This window comes from Acanthochromis polyacanthus, chromosome 18, assembly GCF_021347895.1.
Source record: "Acanthochromis polyacanthus isolate Apoly-LR-REF ecotype Palm Island chromosome 18, KAUST_Apoly_ChrSc, whole genome shotgun sequence".
Classification (NCBI taxonomy): Eukaryota; Metazoa; Chordata; class Actinopteri; family Pomacentridae; genus Acanthochromis; species Acanthochromis polyacanthus.
In genome coordinates, this window is record NC_067130.1 from 23102990 (window position 1) to 23126170 (window position 23181).

General features: G+C 40.6%; 1 protein-coding gene across 1 annotated transcript in view; it reads left to right on the forward strand.

Annotated features, from left to right (window-relative positions):
* scai (suppressor of cancer cell invasion) overlaps positions 1-22422 on the forward strand; it is a 72157-nt gene extending 49735 nt beyond the window's left edge. Inside the window, 11 exon segments of the mRNA XM_051938957.1 lie at positions 6846-6947; positions 11320-11421; positions 13193-13271; positions 14340-14439; positions 17459-17540; positions 17758-17830; positions 19351-19524; positions 21139-21177; positions 21180-21238; positions 22239-22295; positions 22297-22422. Coding sequence (XP_051794917.1) covers positions 6846-6947; positions 11320-11421; positions 13193-13271; positions 14340-14439; positions 17459-17540; positions 17758-17830; positions 19351-19524; positions 21139-21177; positions 21180-21238; positions 22239-22295; positions 22297-22422 — 993 coding nt within the window.
* Positions 22423-23181: the final 759 nt, after the last annotated feature.

Sequence of the window (23181 nt, forward strand, 5' to 3'; positions counted from 1 at the left end):
TGATAACTTAGCAAACTGGAGCTTTCTAGGTACCTCAGTTTGGAAAATATGAGCTCCCAAAGTTGGACGAGATTTTTAATTGACTATTTTTGGTGGCAAAAACCCATTGGCACCCATTTGCAATGCATACATGTAATTCTAACATACACATACAAATTACATGTACTAACTTGAATTCAGGGAGCTCTGTAGTAGTTCATGGTTGATTAATTTAAAAATACAACAATAATGCTGAATTTTACAGTATCAGTGCAGCGGGATTAAACATGTTAAATTTAACTGTACAATGTCATGTTACAAGCAAAAGAACCTATACCTAAGTTATAACTTAGGTATACCTAAGTTATACCATTACACTTTTTGAAGGTAGTCACCTTTAACAACTAACATTTCAAAAAGAACAAAACATACGTAATACTACCATTGGAATGACTACTAATACTTGTATTCCAATTTAAAGTACTGAAAAGCAAAAAACGATTTTGACATTACCCATGCCATTTTGAGTAAGAATATCTCAGTAACTACAAATATAACCCTGCTGCTTTTTTGTACAGTGATAGAAAACAGATGGAACTGTCTTGTAGAAAAATTTGGGGTCTCTGGTGCCTGTCCCACACTGAGATTTTTGCCACCAAAAATAGTCAATTAAAAATCTCGTCCAACCTCATGAAGACCATGGAGAGGCTCCTCCTCCACTACCTCCGCTCAGTGGTGAGCTCCGACCTGGACCCGCTGCAGTTGGCCTACAGGCCCAACATGGGGGTAGAAGACGCTGTCATCTACCTGCTGCAGCGAGCGCTCACTCACCTGGAGAGCGCCGGCAGCGCTGTGAGAGTCATGTTCTTTGACTTCTCCAGCACCTTCAACACCATCAGGCCGGCGCTGCTGCGGGGGAAGCTGGTGGACGCGGGAGTGGATGGACATCTCGCTGCCTGGACCACTGACTACCTCACTGACCGTCCACAGTACGTGCGGCTGCGCGGCTGTGAGTCAGAGGTGGTAGTCTGCAGCACGGGGGCGCCCCAGGGCACCGTCCTCTCGCCCTTCCTCTTCACCATCTACACCTCGGACTTCACCTACAACACGGACAGCTGCCATCTCCAGAAGTTCTCTGATGACGCCGCCATTGTGGGCCGTGTGTCCGAGGGGAACGAGCTGGAGTATCGGTCGGTCATCATGGACTTTGTGGACTGGTGTGAGCGCAACCATCTGTGCCTCAACACCAGTAAGACGAAGGAGATGGTGGTCGACTTCAGGAGAAGGACACTCCCACATCCACCAGTGAACATCCAGGGGCAGGACATTGAAACAGTGGACAGTTTCAAGTACCTGGGTGTTCACCTCAACAATAAACTGGACTGGTCCCATAACACTGATGTTCTGTACAAGAAGGGCCAGAGTCGCCTCCACCTTCTGAGGAGGCTGAGGTCCTTCGGAGTGTGCAGACCTCTACTAAGGACTTTCTACGACACTGTGGTAGCCTCTGCTTTCCTCTACGCTGTCGTCTGCTGGGCCCCGGGCAGCACAGAGCGGGACATGAAGAGACTGAACAAGCTGACCAAGAGGGCCAGCTCTGTCCTGGGCTGCCCACTGGACTCTGTGATGGATGTGGGTGAGAGGAGGATGTTGACCAAGCTCTCATCCATCATGGACAACAGCTCCCACTCACTGCACCGGACTGTAGTGGAGCTGAGCAGCTCCTTTAGCACAAGACTCAGACACCCTCAGTGCAAGAAGGAGCGCTACCGCAGGTCCTTCATCCCCACTGCCATCAGACTGTATAACACTACTGTGTAGTTGTTATTATGTGCAATATTTATTATCTTGTTCTTGCACTTTCGTGACTTTTGCACTCCTCTGTTTTTTGTTTCTAAGAGCCCTGTAATGTTAAATTTCTCCTTTGTGAGATTAATAAAGTCTATCTTATCTTATCTTATTTTCCACACTGAGGTACCTAGAAAGCTCCAGTTTGCTAAGTTATCACACAAGTTTGTGTAGAATGGAACCCAGGGGTGTTGGAACACTTCTGTGCAGTATTTCTAGTACTTTTAAGTTCCCAAACCCCACTCGCGAGTAGGTTTTTCTTAATTTTTAGCATTTTTAGCAAGCCCCCATGGCCCCAATTTACTTAAAAAGGATAAATACACAGGGTTTGATACAAGAACCAATTATACAAATGGAGCTGTTCTTCAGTTACTTCTTGGGGACAGATGAATTCAGAGAACTTGATGCATTTAGCACTTTTCTTAATAGAGGATTTTCTTACAAACAGAATTCACCAAATCACATATAGATTTCTGCATTTTTTTTCACAGGGTTAAAGAATTTTGAGTGAAGGATTAGTCTGTCATTTAACCAGTTAGAACATTAAATCTGTTTCATACACCAGATAAGATACAAATAGTACAGAGGTCTATGTTAACTTGTAAAGAAAACAACAATTAAGTTTTGTTTATATGATGTTCACTTGAACATGTTCAGATTAAGTAAAGCATCGCTGATTTTACTGGCATGTCATACAGTGCCAGTCCAAAAGTATGTTAATAACAGAGTGACATTTCAATACAATGTCTATTTGCTTTTAAAAATATACTCCTTCTTTTCCTTTCAGCTTTTCCCTTCAGGGGTCGCCACAGCGAATCAATCCTCCATCTAACCCTGTCTGCTGCATCCTCTTCTCTCACACCAACTACCTTCATGTCCTCTTTAACCACATCCATAAACCCCCTTTTTGGTCTTCCTCTAGGCCTCCTGCCTGGCAGTGGGAAACTCAGCATCCTTCTATCAATATATTCACTCTCTCTCCTCTGAACATGTCCGAACCATCTCAGTCTGGCCTCTCTGACTTGATCTCCAAAGCCTCTATCATGTGCTGTCCCTCTGATGTACTCATTCTTGATCCTATCCATCCTAGTCACTCCCAAAGAGAACCTCAGCATCTTCAGTTCTGCTACCTCCAGCTCTGCCTCTTGTCTTTTTCTCAGGGACACTGTCTCCAGACCAAACAACATGGCTGGTCTCACCTTGGGCTGAGTACCGAACTTCGGTTCTTTAATGGCACCGACCGAAATGTTTCGGTACTAAGGAGTATCGAAATAAGCCTCGTCTTTCGGTTCCATGTTCCGGTACTTATCACGTGATTATGATAAAGCAAACCTGTGATTGGCTGTAACATTACACGTGATTGCGGCAAGCCGGAAAAAAGCATGCTGCCCGTTCACAGACAGGTTTCACGTTAGGTACATTGAATTTACTGCAGTTGTTTAGCATGTCGTCGAAGTGGGAAAAGATGCCTCTGAGGTCTAAAACGTGGCTCTACTTTTGTAAAATGGACGCTGTAACAGGAGAACCTGTCTGCGGCTCTGCTCAGCACAATAACCACGGCAGTTCGGCCAATGCAGACAAAGTCTTTTATTCACCACACCGTCTCAATGTAAATAAAACAGTCTCTCTTCCTTGCCCGGCGCTACACCGGACCTCGTCCGGTAAACAGTCTCAACGTCCGCCGGCTCTCCGCCGGTTCTCCTCCGGTAAACAGTCTCAGCGTCAGCCGGATCTCCACAGGATCTCGTTCGATAAGCTGCCCGCTCCACCGGACCTCGTCCTGTCCGCTGTCCTCCGCTCGTCCGTTCCCCCGTCCTCTCTGTCCGTCTGTCTTTTGTCCTCTGCTTCAGTCTGTTACTGCCGAGAGAATCAGGTGAGTCTAATTGGTGCCAGCTGCGCTAATTAACCTGACGCTGGTTCCACACACTCTCCTCCACACCTCTCCCCTCTGCAGCTGAGCTCTCCCACGCCCATCGCCACAGACGCCAATAGTGCGCGGTGCAGTATATGCCAAAGCGGGTGGTAAACTCCATCTAAGGCTAAATACCGGCACGAGACCGATAGTCGACAAGTACCTTAAGGGAAAGTTGACAAGAACTTTGAAGAGAGAGTTCAAGAGGGTGTGAAACCGTTAAGAGGTAAACGGGTGGGGTCCGCGCAGTCCGCCCGGGAGATTCAACTCGGCGGGCCAGGGGCGGCCGCTCGGTGCGGGAGGATCCCCTCGCGGGACCTCTCACCGGGTGCGGGCCGTCCCCCGCCTGGCGCATTTCCTCCGCGGCGGTGCGCCGCGACCGGCTCCGGGTCGGCCAGGAAGGGTCCGGGGCGAAGGTGGCTCAGAATGTACTGAACTGTACATTGCTTGCAAATGTTCTTTTGCACTGGAAATCACTGGAAAATTAAACTCAAGATGTGAAAAGTAATGTGTAATGCAATTTTCATTCTGTTAGAGTATATATTGTAAAACTGGTATCGAAAAAAGTATCGTTTAGGAACCGGTATCGAAGTGAAGGTATCGGAATTGGTACCGGTATCGAAACTTTTAGATTGATACCCAGCCCTACCACAGTTTTGTAAACCTTTCCTTTCATTTTAGCTGAAACTCTTCTATCACACATCACACCTGACACTTTTCTCCAGCCATTCCAGCCTGCCTGTACACGCTTCTTCACCTCTTTTCCACACTCTCTCCATTGCTCTGGACTGTTGACCCTAAGTGCTTAAAATCCTCCACCTTCTTGATCTCTTCTCCCTGTAACCTCACTCTTCCACTTGGGTCCCTCTCATTCACACACAGATACTCCGTCTTGCTGCGGCTAACCTTCATTCCTCTCCTTTCCAGGGCAAACCTCCACGCCTCTAGCTTCTCCTCCACCTGTTCCCTGCTCTCACTACATATCACAATTTCATCTGCAAACATCATAGTCCATGGAGACTCCTGTCTAACCTCATCTGTCATCCTGTCCATCACCATAGCAAACAAGAAGGGGCTCAGAGCTGATCCCTGATGTAGTCCCACCTCCACCTTGAACTCCTCTATCACACCTACAGCACACCTCACCACTGTCTTACAGTCCTCATACATGTCCTGCACCACTCTAACATACTTCTCTGCCACTCCAGACTTCCTCATACAAAACCACAGTTCCTCTCTGGGCACCCTGACATAAGCTTTCTCCAGATCTACAAAGACACAATGCAGCTCCTTCTGACCTTCTCTGTACTTCTCTATCAACATCCTCAAAGCAAATATTGCATCTGTTGTACTCTTTCTTGCCATGAAACCATACTGCTGCTCACAGATGTTCACCTCTGCCCTTAGTCTAGCTTCAACTACTCTTTCCCATAGCTTCATTGTGTGGCTCATCAGCTTTATTCCTCATACAACACTCTTCCTTTTTCAGCTTCCACTATTTGGTCCTCTGCTCTGCCTTTGCCCTCTTCATCTTCTTCACCACCAGGGTCATCCTACACACCTCCTATGCTGTTTGGCTACACTCTCATCTACCACTACTTTGCAGTCACTGATCTCCTTCAGATTACACCGTCTACACAAGATGTAGTCTACCTGTGTGCTCCTACTTCCACTCTTATAGGTCACCCTATGTTCCTGCCTCTTCTGGAAGAAAGTATTCACTACAGCCATTTCCATCCTTTTTGCAAAGTCAACCACCATCTGTCCTTCTGCGTTCCTCTCCTGGATACCAAACCTGCCCATGACCTCCTCATCATCTCTGTTTCCTGCACCAACATGTCCATTGAAGTCTGCACCAATGACAACTCTCTCACTTCTAGGGATGCTGTGCATCAGTTTATCAAGGTCCAACCACAATTTCTGCTTCTCCTCCCGCTCACGTCTTACCTGTGGAGCATACCCACTAACAACATTGAACATCACACCTTCGATTTCTAGCTTCAGGCTCATCACTCGATCTGACACTCTTTTTACCTCCAGGACATTCCTAACAAACTCCTCCTTCAAGATAACTCCTACTCCATTTCTCTTCCTATCCACACCATGATAGAACAACTTGAACCCTGCTCCTGAACTTCTAGCTTTACTACCTTTCCACCTGGTCTCCTGGACACACAGTATGTCCACCTTCCTCCTCTGCATCATGTCAACCAGCTCGCTATCTTTTCCTGTCATAGTTCCAACATTCAAAGTCCCTACACAAAAACTGTTATATTTTTAAGTATAAGGAGCGTGAAAGAAAAGCTACAGCCAATCTCTACTTTTGTCCTGTTTTGATCTCAAATTCAAATGTATCACTAGGCAAAAACATTGGTTTCAGTCTACTGGCAACATATTTTTTGATATACCATATGGGATCTGTACATTAGTGGATTATTGTGAAACCACAGACAGCAGTGTTTATCACAGCACCTACATGTGGGAATCCATTTGAGCATGCACAGAGTAGACAAATCAGGGACTCAATTGCAAAAACATTGTAGAATCCTAGTTAAATTTAATGGAATGGAAATGTAAAGATCATTTTTTCACCATATAAAAACATTTTTGGGAAGTACCACCTTTTTGCTCTTACTAGCTTTGAGTTCTCTGTTATTTATGTCACTGGAACACAAGCAGATGTCATTTCACTGGTCCAACATGTGTGACAAACCCTTCCTCACCCTCTGTGTCTCTGCTCTGACTTATTTCTGTTCTCAGTGCAGGCTACACTAACATATGTTCATATGTGTAACATATGTTCTTCATCTTGATGTTTCAGAGATGAGTTTTTGCAGTGTCCTCTTCTGGCTGTAATAACTCACTCACCCAGAAACTTAAGATTCATATATCAAAGTAGTTTGGAGAGGATTAAAATAGTCCATTTTCTCACTATTATGTCAACTCTAATCTGTCTTTGAAGACTCTCATTTTGTCAACCTGCAAACAAATTTCTGTGTAGGAAGCTGACTTTTGTGTCATCTACAAAACAACTATGGCCAGAGTACTGATTCTCCATGAATCCTGCAACAGTAAGCTGACACCAGTGTTTGTCTTCCTTTTTTAGGTGAAGTTCAGTGAATTAACCATAGATATGTTTCGCATGCTTCAAGCTTTGGAGAGGGAACCGGTGAATCTGGCCACACAGACCTCCAAACAGGGAACACTGGTAAGTGTCTTGTCCATCGTGCCAGATGATGGTGTACCCTTTATCATCGGTCATAGTGATGGAAATAAGTGACCAAGGCCCCAACATAGGGCAGGCCCTTACAAAAGCCTGCAATTGACCCATTATTATCTGTCATCTAGAATTTGAAATTCACAAAATGAACAAACTGTTTCTGTTAGCTGCATAAATAATTGGATGGCTTATTTCTGGTGTCTAAAAAACATTAGCTTCTTTATTGAGATTGTCTTGGCAGCACTTTTTGGAAATTACGGTAATACAGCTGAATTCTGCAAATAGGACAGAATTCCAGAGCATTCCTATTTGATTTTTAGTAGCATAATAGTGTGATCTTTTCTCCATTTGTGTAAAATGGCCTTTCACTTTTTGTTGTCTGATGTAGACCTAACACACCTGTGATGGAAACAATATCTTAAAATCTAACACTAAAACCTGACAGGGTGTGTCATGATAACAAGGTGAAACAAGATGAGGTTTCAGTTTGCGCTTTGCATCAAATTCATATCCCTTTTTCAAGGGATATGAATTTTCCAAGTATTTATTGTAGCGACGTGTAGTACATATCAAATGCAACTGCATGACTTGACTTTTCCAGCAATGCCAGTTGCCTCTTGTTGACCAGAAATATAATTATCCCCCGCCTCCACGAAGTGGAAAAGGGGGATATAGGTTTGGCCTCCGTCCGTGCTTCGGTGCGTCCGTCCGTTCTCGGAAACTATTACAGCTAGGATTACGAAATTTAGTGTGTAGCTTCACACCATGGACACCTTGATCAAGTTCGAAAATGAGACCTGTGCGATAATATTTAGCAGAGTTATGGCCCTTGATCACTATTTTGGATATAGACTCATATGAAGGGGACAGCTTTTCTCAGAAACTATTACAGCTAGGATTACGAAATTTAGTGTGTAGCTGCACACCATGGACACCTTGATCAAGTTCGAAAATGAGACCTGTGCGATAATATTTAACAGAGTTATGGCCCTTGATCACTATTTTGGATACAGACTCATAGACATCACATGTGGCGGGGGATATTGATGACCATGTCGTCTTGTTTGAATTTATATCTAATTTGATCGTAGTTACAACATGCATACAGCTCTCTGTACGTCTCTACGTGATTCTTCTGGTTTGAATTGCTCCTGAACTCATCATTACACAAACATATTAATATCTAGATGTGTTAATTTGTCTGTTAATATCATATTACCATAACGAGAAGTAGAGCAAGCATCAAATGATGTAACATCTCAGTAGGGCAGACTGTCCTTAAAAAAAAAAAACAATATGTACAACAAGACAGCATGAATTGCTCTTATAAAGGCAGTGAAATGTTTATAGTCTGTCACTGAATGTCTGAGTTTAAGGGGTGTAGGAGTTCCAGCTCTAGGCTGTGCTTGTGTGGGAGGGGAAGGAGGGTGGGATGATGGAGGCTAAAGCTCCAAAAAAGCTGTTCCTCAGCCTATTAGTCTGTCTTTATTTACGGCAGTGGAACACACAGGGAATGTCCCAGGTGGCTGTTGTCCATACAGATGGCCCATGCTCTTCTCAGCATACACGCAACATACACAGAGTGCAAGTCCAGGAGGTCAGCTCCTACAATATTCTGTGTCGTCTTCACAACCTGCTGCAGATCTTTTCTGCCCTCTGTTGTGCAGCTGCTGTACGACACTGTGCAGCCTTGGCAGAGGATGCTCTTTGTGGTACTTCTGTTGAAGTTTCTGAGCCGTTATAGAGCCAAACCAGCCTGCTTCAGCTTCCTCGAAAGAACATCCTCTGCTGGGCTTTATTCACCAGGGTGTAGGTGTTTAATGTCCATGTCAGATCATTGGTAATGTGGGTGCCAGGTAGTAAGACCCTCAGTCCTCCCTCTCTCTTCTCCACTGAAGTGGAGTGGGAGCTGTGTAACTCTCCTGGTCCTCCTGAAGTCTATGATTACCTCCTTGACTTTGGTGGTGTGCAGGGATGAGAATTTTCCGCGGATCCGCGGAATTCCGCGGATTTTATCATTGCCAGGGTCATTCTTGTGAATCGTCTAAATTCGAGGAGAAAATGTTTTTGGGGGGTGAGGTATGTTTATGATCGGCGAGTCGTAATATCGAACGGCTGCTAACATCCACCGCGCTGAATGCTAGCCACCACTCATTGAGAGCAGTCATGTACAGTACTGTAATCGAATCACCGTGAAGTGTAGAGTCCAGGGATGGGAATTTTCCGCGGATCCGCCGATTTCATTTCAAGTTTGAACACTTTATTGTCGCTGATACTCCCGCGAGATGGTAACGACGTTAACGACGATTGTAAACGGCTCAGCGATTTGAAGTCACTCCGCCGCCGCCCACATATCTCTTCCCTCCATAGGTCACAAAATCTGGTTTATTGGATGGACTATATATTGACTATGTATGTACAGTGCCTTGTGAAAGTATTCGGCCCCCTTGAACTTTTCAAGCTTTTGCCACATTTCAGGCTTCAAACATAAAGATATAAAATTTTAATTTTTTGTCAAGAATCAACAACAATTGGGACACAATCGTGAAGTGGAATGAAATTTATTGGATATTTTATACTTTTTTTAACAAATAAAAAACTGTAAAGTGGGGCGTGCAATATTATTCGGCCCCTTTACTTTCAGTGCAGCAAACTCACTCCAGAAGTTCAGTGAGGATCTCTGTGTGATCCAATGTTGTCCTAAATGACTGATGATGATAAATAGAATCCACCTGTGTGTAATCAAGTCTCCGTATAAATGTACCTGCTCTGTGATAGTCTCAGGGTTCTGTTTAAAGTGCAGAGAGCATCATGAAGACCAAGGAACACACCAGGCAGGTCCGAGATACTGTTGTGGAGAAGTTTAAAGCCGGATTTGGATACAAAAAGATTTCCCAAGCTTTAAACATCTCAAGGAGCACTGTGCAAGCAATCATATTGAAATGGAAGGCGTATCAGACCACTGCAAATCTACCAAGACCCGGCCGTCCCTCTAAACTTTCACCTCCAACAAGGAGAAGACTGATCAGAGATGCAGCCAAGAGGCCCATGATCACTCTGGATGAACTGCAGAGATCTACAGCTGAGGTGGGAGAGTCTGTCCATAGGACAACAATCAGTCGTACACTGCACAAATCTGGCCTTTATGGAAGAGTGGCAAGAAGAAAGCCATTTCTCAAAGATATCCATAAAAAGTCTCGTTTAAAGTTTGCCACAAGCCACCTGGGAGACACACCAAACATGTGGAAGAAGGTGCTCTGGTCAGATGAAACCAAAATTGAACTTTTTGGCCACAATGCAAAACAATATGTTTGGCGTAAAAGCAACACAGCTCATCACCCTGAACACACCATCCCCACTGTCAAACATGGTGGTGGCAGCCTCATGGTTTGGGCCTGCTTTTCTTCAGCAGGGACAGGGAAGATGGTTAAAATTGATGGGAAGATGAATGGAGCCAAATACAGGACCATTCTGGAAGAAAATCTGTTGGAGTCTGCAAAAGACCTGAGACTGGGACGGAGATTTATCTTCCAACAGGAAAATGATCCAAAACATAAAGCCAAATCTACAATGGTTCACAAATAAACGTATCCAGGTGTTAGAATGGCCAAGTCAAAGTCCAGACCTGAATCCAATGGAGAATCTGTGGGCAGAGCTGAAGACTGCTGTTCACAAACGCTCTCCATCCAACCTCACTGAGCTCGAGCTGTTTTGCAAGGAAGAATGGGCAAGAATTTCAGTCTCTCAATGTGCAAAACTGATAGAGACATACCCCAAGCAACTTGCAGCTGTAATTGCAGCAAAAGGTGGCACTACAAAGTATTAATGCAAGGGGGCCGAATAATATTGCACGCCCCCCACTTTTCAGGTTTTTATTTGTTAAAAAAGTTTAAAATATCTAATAAATTTCGTTCCACTTCACGATTGTGTCCCACTTGTTCTTGATTCTTGTTATATCTGTTAAGAAATTTAAATCGATTTTTCTTGTACAAGTTTGAGGCAGACATCTCCTTCCATCAGCGTAGGCAGGAAGCAAAGAGCCCTAGTCATGTGACCATTCACACTAGTTACATGACATTGATGCAATTTACAGGAGACAACCTATTCTTTGATTTTAAAACTTGCATTAGCTGTCAAAAGCCAAACCAACACTTTGAGAGAGTAAAAATTAAAAGAAAAACGAGTGGCAACAATTGTTGCCAGTGGGATTAAACGGGTTAAGTCCTAAGTGAGATGCACTCTCCCCTCTGTGTGCATTATTCTCCATAAGTGTTGAACTGATTTTGTCTGATGAACATAATGATTTACATAAATTTAAACTTACAAATATGTGGTACTTATGTACAATGTTTCTCCACAGGAACCGAATGAGAAGCCAGCTAAAAGAGAGAACCCTCACAAGTATTTGCTGTACAAACCAACGTTCAGCCAGCTTTTTACTTTCTTGTCTGCCTCTTTTAAGGTCAGTATTCACTTTAATCTTAAACTCTCTGGGTTGAAGATGCAGTGATGTGGAAAAATATTTCCCTCCTACAGTGTCTTCTGTTTTTGTGTAATTATCACACTTAAAAATTTTACATCATCAAACCAATTTTGATATAAGTTCCACCAATCTATCAAATGACCAAATTCATTTCACAGTTGGTTTCAATTTTACCAGCCACACCCACATATGATTTCTGACAGGCTTGTTCAATCTAAACATTACTAAATAGAACCTGTCTGGTATTATCATGTAGCTAAAGGGTCTCGAAAAGCAAAACGGTATGCCATGTTCGAAAGAGATTCCAGAACAAATGTGGAACAAAGTCATTGGCATTTATCAGTTTTGAGGGTTACAGAGACATTGCTAAGGCTCTGGGACTCCAGAGAACCACAATGAGAGACATTATTCACAAATGGAGAAAACATAAACCAGTAGTGAACCTTCCCAGGAGTGGCCCAACTACCAACATTTCTACAAGAGCACGTTGATATCTAATCCAGAAGGTCACAAAAGAACCCAGACGAACATCAAAAGATCTGCAGACCTCACTGACCTTAGTTAAGGTCCATCTACATGATTCCACAATGAGGAAAACACTGGGCCAAAATGGCATCATGGGAGAGCTGCAAGACACAAACCACTACTGACCATAAAGAGCATAAAGGCTCATCGGGTATTTGCAAAAAAAAATTCTGTTTGAGACACTTTTGGATAACATCCTGTGGACTGATGAGTCAAATGTGGAACTTTTTGGAAGACATGGATCCTGTTACATCTGGTGTAAAGCTAATACTGCATTCCACAAGAAGAACATCATACCAGCAGTGGTATGGTGGTAGTGGTTTGATGGTGCTCTGCTTCCATAGGACCTGGATGATCATAATTTATGGAGGCTTCAATTCTGCTCTATATCAGAAAATCTTCCTGGAAAATAGCCACCATCAGTTTATGAGCTAAAGCTCAACACGAATGGGTTATAGACAGTCCACATCTGAGTGGCTCCAAAAGAGCAACATTAATTTTTTGGAGTGACCGAGTCAAAGTCTGGATTTCAATCCAATCCATGCTATAGAAAGACCTTAAAGTGCAGTTCATGCTCAAAAAGCATATAATGTGACCAAATTAACACTTCTGCGGAGAAGAGTGGACCAAAATTCCTCCTCAGTGATGCAAAAAACTGATCACAAGCTATCACAAAAGTAGAACTGCAGTTGTTGCTGCCAAGAGAGGTCCAACCAGATACTAGGTACAATTACTTTTTTTCACAGAAGTGATGCAAGATTTCATTAAATCTTTAAGAAATGACCATTTAAAAACTGCATTTTGTGTTTTGTCGGTTATCGATGTGTAATATTAAATACATATAAATATTAGTTTGATGATCTGGAACATTTAAGTGTGAAAAACGTGCAAAAACAGAAGAAAAAATACTTTTCACAGCGCTGTTAATGAAATGTATAGTATCTGTCATGTCTGGCTTGATACACTGACATTATTTAAATTCTCAGTCCTTTAAATTAAGATTCTGATTTCTGTAAGGGTATTGAGGCTTATAAAAAAACATTCTGTGGTGAAAATGGTTTAAGTTTAGTGAGTGGCAATTGTTTGGGTCGGTTATCTTTTATCTCAATCCATAACCAGTTTTACATTGTCATTTCAGCATTAATAATTCATGTATCACTGCAGTATTAATCTTTGCCGCTGTATATTATCTTTTTTATTTTGTTTTCCTTGCTCTTATTTTCAGGAATTGCCAGCCAATAGTGTTTTGCTTGTGTACCTGTCAGCTACTGGAGTCTTTCCTACTGGGCATTCAGATTATGAGGGTAAAATGCTAAATATTTTTTGGAATTTTTGTGGATATAATTGTAATAACATAACTCCAATTTAGAGAAGAATTGATATAGTGTCTTTCTCTACAGATAAAAAAATTAGTCCAAAATCATTCACTAAAGACTATATTAGAAACTTCATACTAATACTGGATATTCTTTTTAGCTCTCAGACAACCTCAGTTCTTGTTGGAAACCATCTCTGAGATTTTCCTTAATGTTTACATGCCAGCAGAGTATCCAGTAAAAAACAAACTGCCAAATCCTGTGAAAAATAAGCCATGGGTGAGGCTTTAAAGATGATTTAAAAGAACTGCTGAGGTTATAAAATTTAACACAGAAGGACTGTTTTCAAAAATTCAAAACTTAAAAAGCATTTGGAGTAAAACTGTAAGATTGTGCAAGGTTCCATGGTTTAGGTAGAAGTTTGTGGGGGGAAAAATACATGGCATGAATGGGAAAAGGTTCTGAAATCTTTGTGAATGGTTTTCATCTTAGCACAGCACCTACATCCATGCCAAAAGGACTACACCTGAAAACACTGTCTACCTTCCAGAAGCTTGTCTTTTGCATTGTTGTCCTTTATAGTAGGCAGCATAAATTTCTATCTTATAATGAAATTGATGAGAAAGTGTGCCCCCTGTGAGAAGCAGGAGTCAACATCTCATTCATTTGTAATAACCATTATCTATGACTTCAACAACATTGTGTTTTACAATCCACCAGTAATATCTTAACTTTTCAAGCATAGCAATAACAACAATTGTTATATTATTAACACAGGTTTTCACAGCAGTGTAAACAAAATAAACTTAATGGTTCTGTTTTATGGTTGAAGGATATTCAAGTTTAACTCCAGGTATTGATCACTGGTTTAAAAAAAAAAAAAAAAAAAAAGTCATTGCATCAAGTTTATTTGCTACTTAAGCAAAACTCTGGTCTTTTGAAAGTATTAATTTGTGGTAACCAAGAGCTGCAGTGGAATGAAGGTTTTGTGCTTCTGTCTGCTCTACATTTTCAACTTGAATTAGTGATTCATTTGCATTCAAACATTTTCTGCAGGACCATATGATTTTGGAGGAGTTCTTACAAATACAAATAGAGATGTGGTGAATGGTGAAACGGTGCAGAAGAGGAATCAGGCCCAGAAAGAAATGCACTGGTGAGTTGTTTTTTTTAATCTGTCTAATATATTATCATTTTTCAATTTGTTCATATTTTTTTTTAAAAATGCCAAATTCAAATATTATAAAATTAGTAACAGAAGAGGTTTCATATGTTATTGGTTGGACAGTGTACCTCGTATTGTGTCTTCCTTCTTGTGTTCGCAGTTACTTAAGACGAGGGAACGCCCTCTGTTTTCCTTTTGTTTGCTGTGACTAATGGTAACATAATTAACATCAGTCCGTATTCCATATCATTGTCAATATAATTATATTGACAATGACATGGAATATGATCATTCCATGTGTTATATCCATTATACAAATAGAAAAGAAAACAATATTTAGTCCAGACTCGTGCCATAACAGAATGTGCAATGCAATACATATACACACGTGGACAAAATTGTTGGTACCCCTCAGTTAAAGAAGGAAAAACCCACAATTCTCACTGAAATCACTTGAAACTCACAAAAGTAACAATAAATAAAAATTTATTGAAAATTAAATAATCAAAAACAGCCATTACTTTTGAATTGTTGATTAATATAATTATTTAAAAAAACAAACTAATGAAACAGGCCTGGACAAAAATGATGGTACCTCTATAAAAGATTGAAAACTATTTGACCAGAGTGACATGATTAACTCAGGTGTGTCATTTAATTGACATCACAGGTGTTTCCAAACTCATAATCAGTCAGTCTGCCTATTTAAAGGGAGACAAGTAGTCACCCTGCTGTTTGGTGAAAAGGTGTGTACCACACTGAACATGGACAACAGAAAGCGAAGGAGAGAATTGTCCCAGGACATCCGAAAAAAAATTATAGACAAACATCTTAAAGGTAAAGGCTAAAAGACCATCTCTAAACAGCTTGAAGTTCCTGTGACAACAGTGGCTCATATTATTCAGAAGTTCAAGACCCACGGGACAGTAGCCAACCTCCCTGGACGTGGCCGCAAGAGGAAAATTGATGACAAATTGAAGAGACGGATCGTTGGAATTGTATCCAAAGAGCCCAGAGCAACCTCCAAAGAAATTAAAGGTGAACTCCAAGGCCAAGGTACATCAGTGTCAGATCACACCATTCGTCGTTGTTTGAGCCAAAGTGGACTTCATGGGAGACGACCAAGGAGGACACCACTGCTGAAAAAAACTCATAAAAAAGCGAGACTGGAATTTGCAAAAATGCATGTTGACAAGCCACAAAGCTTCTGAGAGAATGTCCTTTGGACAGATGAGACCAAACTGGAGCTTTTTGGTAAGGCACATCAACTCTATGTTCATAGACTCAAAAACCAAGCATACGAAGAAAAGAACACTGTCCCTACGGTGAAACATGGAGGAGGCTCAGTAATGTTTTGGGGCTGCTTTGCTGCATCTGGCACAGGGTGTCTTGAAAGTGTGCAAGGTACGATGAAATCTGAAGACTATCAAGGCATTCTGGAGAGAAATGTGCTGCCAAGTGTCAGAAAGCTTGGTCTCAGTCGCAGGTCATGGGTCTTCCAACAGGACAACGATCCAAAACACACAGCCAAAAACACCCAAGAATGGCTGAGAGAAAAGCGTTGGACTATTCTAAAGTGGCCTTCTATGAGCCCAGATCTGAATTTCATTGAACATATGTGGAAGGAGCTGAAACGTGCCATTTGGAGAAGACACCCATCAAACCTGAGACAACTGGAGCTGTTTGCTCATGAGGAGTGGGCCAAAATACCTGTTGACAGCTGCAGAACGCTCATTGACAAATACAGAAATCGTTTAATTGCAGTGATTGCCTCAAAAGGTTGTGCAACAAAATATTAAGTTATGGGTACCATCATTTTTGTCCAGCCCTATTTCATTAGTTTGTTTTTTTAAATAATTATGTTAATCAACAATTCAAAAGTGATGGCTGATTTTGATTATTTAATTTTCAATAAATTTTTATTTATTGTTACTTTTGTGAGTTTCAAGTGATTTCAGTGAGAATTGTGGGTTTTTCCTTCTTTAACTGAGGGGTACCAACAATTTTGTCCCCGTGTGTAAATACATGAAATATGAAAAACAAAGCCCCAAAGTGGAAACTCAGTTCAGTAAAGGGCAATACACCTGTGATTACTGACAGACAAGTTAGAATACCTATGATCATTGAAACAAAATTGAGTATACCTGTGATTTTCAATTACTCTAGCTGCATGGACATGGTTCTAAAATGAGCTGTGAACAGTAGAACTTTTGTAGGTTCTGAACTTCTGGGTTGTTTCTATCTGCATGTCTGTATCATGGCCCCATATTGCCATGACAGAAGAAATTAAAAATCTGATCATGAGACAAAATTCAAACAGCATACAGGGAAGGTCAGTGATCAAGTGAAAATCAGTGGAAACCCAGTTGCAGTAATCAGGACATATAGAATGAGCCACACTACCAATAATCAGAGCTTCAGTGACTGTTCAGATGAGCAGGTGCTTGGCACAGGGATTATCAATAGAGATCAGTTTCTGTGATAGCTCAAACAGCAGTCAGGGCATTGCATACTTTGCTAAAGAACGTAAACATTTGGTCAGATGAGATCAACTTGTTTTACTCAGATGAGTTCTGTCTGTTTGACATGAACTTGGGGGTGGCAGTATGATGATATGGGTCAAGTGTTAAAAGTGTTGGTGAGATGGCAGAAGGAATGCCTGTGGATATACCAAATAACTGGCTGCTGACAAGATACTATGTTGTTCTCTTGACTCAACTGATCCAGGGTGCTTATTTCAGCCCTGTGTTGCATCACTGTTGTTTGTAATTAAGCCAATTAACAATTATGTAATTAACTACCAGACTGGAGCTTTGTGTGGCCACACAATTGTAATATGTGTATTAATACCAAGCTACAAACTCTAAATATGTGTACACAACCGGCAATCTGACAAACAACTGACTGGAAAGCCACCTGTCCATTTTCAATACTGCAGAGGCTCATTTTGAGTTTACTAGGGTAGATATGCATCAAGGTTCCTGATATCTGCATGTTTGCAATGTTGCAGCCTTCATCCAGGGGATTTATTCCCTTTCACCCGGAAGCCACTTTTTGTCATTGTGGATTCTTCAAACAGCACAGCCTACAAGGTATGTAAATAGGCTAATACGTAGTTCAGCATGCTTTTAATGGTGCCAGTTTGCTATTGCAGAACAGAATGCCAGATTCCACAACTAATACACTGACCCCATGTTTACATTATAGATGCAATTTCAGACTGTATGAATGATTTTGATGAGACTACGCCCAGTATGGGTGTTTTTATTATTAACATGGTGATTTGTGTCTTTTGCTTTGTCCTAATAGAATTTCACAAATCTGTTTGGCCAGCCTCTTGTGTGCCTACTATCACCTACAGTATATCCCAAGAGTGTACAAGGTGTGTGCAACTCTAAATCCACAGTTCATTAAAGGATATAGCTGATCATATTCTGTCTTTTTTTGGCCATAAGCAAATTCCATGCTAACACTAAAACCAGCATAGTTCGGCCATCTCTGTAAACCATCTCACTTCTGTACTCTTGTCTGTGGCTCACTTGTTCAAGCCTACTGAACAAGTGAGCACAGAAAAAACAGGGTGTCTGCCAAAACCCACATTACCACACTGTATAGTACGTCAAATTCAGTATATGAGAAGTACTGGGATGTCCTCCTACATCCAGTTGCCAACAAGCATTCTTTTATGGCCATTCTGACCTGCATCCTATGACCAGCAAAAGATACGGTCTCTTGAATGAGTATCAACAAGCTGAAACGCACAGAAAGATGACAGCTCATTTCACACTGCAGACTGATGGATATGTGAGCATGTTAGCCAAAGCCTAAGGTGCAATATTATGATTGACTAGTATGTCTCAATTTTATGCATACTATACTTAGTAAAGACAGCTGCAATATTTTTATATATGTATGTATTTATTTATTTATTTTAATGTACTCATTGAACACGCAAGGGGAAATTCTCTTTTCACATATCTCTGGAAGCTGTGGTGAGAGCACAGTGCGGACTAAACGTATTTTAAAAAGTTTGTAATTTGGAACACAGCCATCTTTAAAGACTCAAGAGTTAAGTGAAACAGCTGCTCATTGTGCTTTTTTTGCAAATATTAAATTCCAATAAACTGCATTTTATAGGGACTGATTTTTAGCAGAGTAGTGATGCACATTTGGTTCTCTAGGGAGTATTGCTGACAGCAACATGGTGGATGTAGGATTAAGTCAAATTAAACATAGTAATAAATTCATAGTAATGAAGGAAAATGTCAGATAGTGTTACTGTGTGGAGCACTGGTGTTTTTAGTTATTTGTGGGCAACAACGGACCTCTGTGGCACAGAGAAATAAGATATGTAAAGCTTTGATTCACACATAGTATTTGCTCATTGATAAGATTTATGGTTGCTTTAGGCCTTCTCAAACAGTTTGTAGAAAACAAAAAGTACAATATTAGGAGACTAATGTTTTTAGTTAGTAAAAAGTTGCAATCAGGTACCATTTTGCTTGCTTGTGTAATAATTAGTCCTGTTCGTGCATGCTATTAAAGATCATTTCCCTACGCACCTCCAATAAGCAAAATATACTGCCTTCTGCACAAAAATGTATTTTAAATTAGAGTAAAGCTAAGAGTTTCAAGACATATGAACATGAAAAACTGCATGTCTCTCCTTTTAATAATTATGTACACTTAATATTAAAATTGAATAACTTTGATCTCTAAAGATGCTGTTATTTAATCTCTGGTGATGTTCTGATGTGTTCATGTTCATTTGGCGGACTTTTCATGTAGGTAATTGTTGAATGTAATGAGAATGCTACTTTGAGAAAGTACTGAGGTGCCATGTTTACATGATTATGAAGTATAAATGTGTCTCATTTGTCTGGTCTCAACTTGCCTTTTTAGATCAGTCTCAGCGTGGGAGCCTCTTCACTCTGTTCCTCTACAGCCCACTCTTGGCTTTCTCCTCTGTTTGTGGTTTAAGTAATGTGCGACGAGGACTGTGGGAAAGGGCTCAAGAATTTCTTTGCAAAGTCTACCGTGACATTGGACAGATGATTACTCGATCACGGACCATAGGTAGCAATTTTCCAAATTCTTACATGGTGGCTAGTGGGTTAAACAGGGCCTATTAGTCACCAATGCAGTGGCCTGGGTTCAATTCCAGCTCATGGCCCTTTTCTATAAGTATTCTCCCCTACTTTCCCGTCTGCCTCTCAACTTAACCTGTCAAAATAAAAGCAAAAAAAAAAAAAAAAAAGATTAAGATGGACCTTGATAAATATATATTTTTTCATATATTAAGTTGTTTTGTTTTTTTAATTTTGGTCAAGCAGTATTAATCATAGTACAAGTAATGTGGATTGGTTAGTTTTCTTTTATTGTTAATATACTTAAACAGCATTAAATGCCAGTATTTGCCCAACCTGAATATATTCAATCAAATGTTCACATTTATAAAGATGCAATGAGAGAATTTTACTTTTTTTTCTTTTAAAAAATGACTCAAAAGTAGTTGGAAATGAATTTAATAATTGACAATTAATTGATAATTGACTAAGTGATAGATACAGCTATTAATAACTATTTGATAAAAGTAATGATAGCTCTAAAAAAGCAATGAGAGCGTGAGATACAGCATTTTATAGTGAGTCAGTTACACGGTTACTGAACCTGTTCCTAAATTGCTGAAACGCTACCTAATTTGATACAATAGAAGTAAAGTGCAACAGTGCAGCATTCCTTCTCTCCATAGCAATATTAGATGGGTTAACAACGCCAACCATAAATTACAGATTTCCTGTCTTTTCTACTGTCAACTCTTAAATACTTTCAACCAATAGAAAATTACTTGCTGATCAGGGATTGTAATGTTGAAATGATTTAGTAATCCCTTAGTTACTATTATGTAATTACCTAATCCTTTAGACTAAAACTTGCCAGAAAGTGAAGAAAATTACTCAACACACATTCCTAAACCTAACCCAAGGTTTCATTTTTTTAATTGCTTGTTTTCTCCATCCAGCAAACTATCCCAAATATTTATTTATTACTGTTTGTGGAAGTGAGTCATCTGAAAGCAGTCAATCATAACAATGGGATCCAGAGTATTTTTTGTTTAACACTACACTGGCAAAAGTCCCCTGAATTTCTTACCAGGTGATGATAGAAAGGAGGTATCTCCTCGTCTCCATCAGTCTCAGTTGTCTGGACCCATTGCTTTCCCCTTGTTTATTTATACCTTTTCTGCATACTCTGCATATCTGTCCACTGATATCTGCAGGGATGTCCATTGTTGTTGTGTTCCCCATGCCAGCCGATGTAAACTATGCACACATGAGGTTGCTGAGCCACATCAGCACCAATAAATAAAGAAAAAAAGGTATTCACATGACATGGGTGTCAGCTCCATAAGCAGTGAGTCCCTGTTGGAATCTGGTCAAGACTTATCTTATGTCATTCCCCTGCTCTTTTTCCCGACATTTTTTGTCATTGTCTCATCTAATAAATCAGAAAAATATCATGCCCAAAGATGGCACAACTCAAATATGTCTCCAGCAATAAGCCAAACTAGAACTAAGATAGTTAAGAACAAATCATGGTATTGTTGCAGATTAGTTTCTGTTGGTCAACTAAATGTTAATCAACTGCTTGTTCTAGCACTAATATTGATTTGCAACACTGTTTCCACAGATCAAGCCTTTTTGCAATTCTTTGGTGATGAGTTCTTGCGCTGCTGCTGATCCGCTTTGTGTTCTGCTCAGCAGCACTGAGACTACATAAACTCTTTAGGGTAAGTCACTGGAGTTACAATGTTTACTTGCAAGCCAAAAATTCAGTTATACTTAACCCTTTATGCTTCAGTGCGTCGTAGGTGTACCGCCGGCGTACACCTACTAATTTGCATAGGAATTTCAAGAATGTCCGACGGCTGCAAACACAATTATACAAACACTATACGCCGATGGAAAGCTTAGATTCTCATGAATCCGCCGGTATAAACCACTTTCAGATGCGATTACTACAGCAGGTGAGAAAAACACATTTGTCCGACAAAACGAATATTCATCCATCCGTTCTCTATACACGGCTTCAACGCACACAGCGCGACTCACATTTCCGGGTTCATTACTACACACAAAAAAAAGATTCCACAAAAAACGGCCATAATGCAACCTTTTACATCCAGACGACACAAGCCAGTAAACTATTTTGTCCAAAACATGTCCTGAAGTCGTATAAAATCCCCGAATCGGTCATTTTCAAGGAAATGCACCTCGTGATGCCCGTCCAATATTCCCCCTATTTTCGTAATTTTTTTAATTTAAAAATAGAATATTAGCGATTTTTTTGTACTGAAACGGCTGGAATTGACTGAAAGCTTAAAAGGGTTAATACAGTTAAGAGCAGGATCTGTTCTGAAAACGTGTGCCACCAGACATGTCCTGTAGGGAAGAGTGTCCCTACTTCTGGAAAATTCCAACACAAAATACACTTGAATCATATCGCTTCAGAGCTCAATGCATTACAAATTTCATTACAGTCTGCCACACTACACTATCTCTGTTATTGCTAAGAGTGTACAAAGCAGTAATCAAAACGGTGGCTATTTTGAAGAATCCAAAATACAAAACACATTTTGATTTATTTCATACGTTTTTGTTTACTACACAATTCCACATGTGTTCATTTATAGTTTTTGATGCTTCAGTGAGAGTCTGCAACGTAAACAGTCATGAATATAATAGTTGTTTTAAATTGAATGAATTCATGGGTGTGTTTTGTGCTTGCAGGAGTCCAGGAGCTTTCCAGAGTCGTACCCTGAGCTCCCGAAACAAGACACAGTGGAGAGGCGGCCTTCTACAGAAGCATATTTTGGAGCTGGCGACCATGCTGGACGTGCAGAGCTTTATTTGGGATGATTCACCTCGAAGCCTACTAACAGCGTCACATGGGGCAACTATGGCATATATGTAATACATGACTCCACTGCCACCAGCCCTCACAGGTTTTCATTTTTTAAGGGTAATCAATTAACTGATTCAATACACACCAGGTTCATGTCCTGCATTTAACTGTTACTTGTAAAAGCAAATGTAGATGCAACATTAAACAGCATTCATATAGATAAAGCCAGAGAATTAATATAGTGTAATATTCCGCCCATTCTGAGTCTCAGTGACTTGCCTCGTAAATAACAAGCATCATGTTAGAAATAGAGAGAACAAAGCCAATGAGAAGCTGCAGCAACTTTTTAACTCCAATTCATGCAGAAATTTTAGCTGGCAAGCCTCCAACTTTATTCATCATGGCAGGTAATTGTAAAATGTTGGCAGTTGTGAGTTTATATGCATTTTCTAACATAATTTATCATTGTTGATTTGTATAACAGATTAAAGAAGTCTAATGGAAGAAAGCCTCCAGGTGTGTCTTTATCTGCTTAAATGTAGGCAAACACGAAGGCGCCATTATTTCGCAACAAGGTTGGAATTTGAAAGATTTCACCATAAATGTTTTTACTTGTCTAGAGTTTCTCTCTTTTGTGTCATTAGCCAGCAGTTCATTCTAAATCCTTTAATAATCCATTTTTTCAGACTTGTATGTTTTAGTGGTACTTATTCCTTTCCCATATCAACGTGCTGTGTTGCATGCTAAAAAGGCAAAGAAATTCCTCTATTTAGTTCTTTTATCCACAGAGAATGCACCACAAGTGTTGATTTAAACATACACTATGGT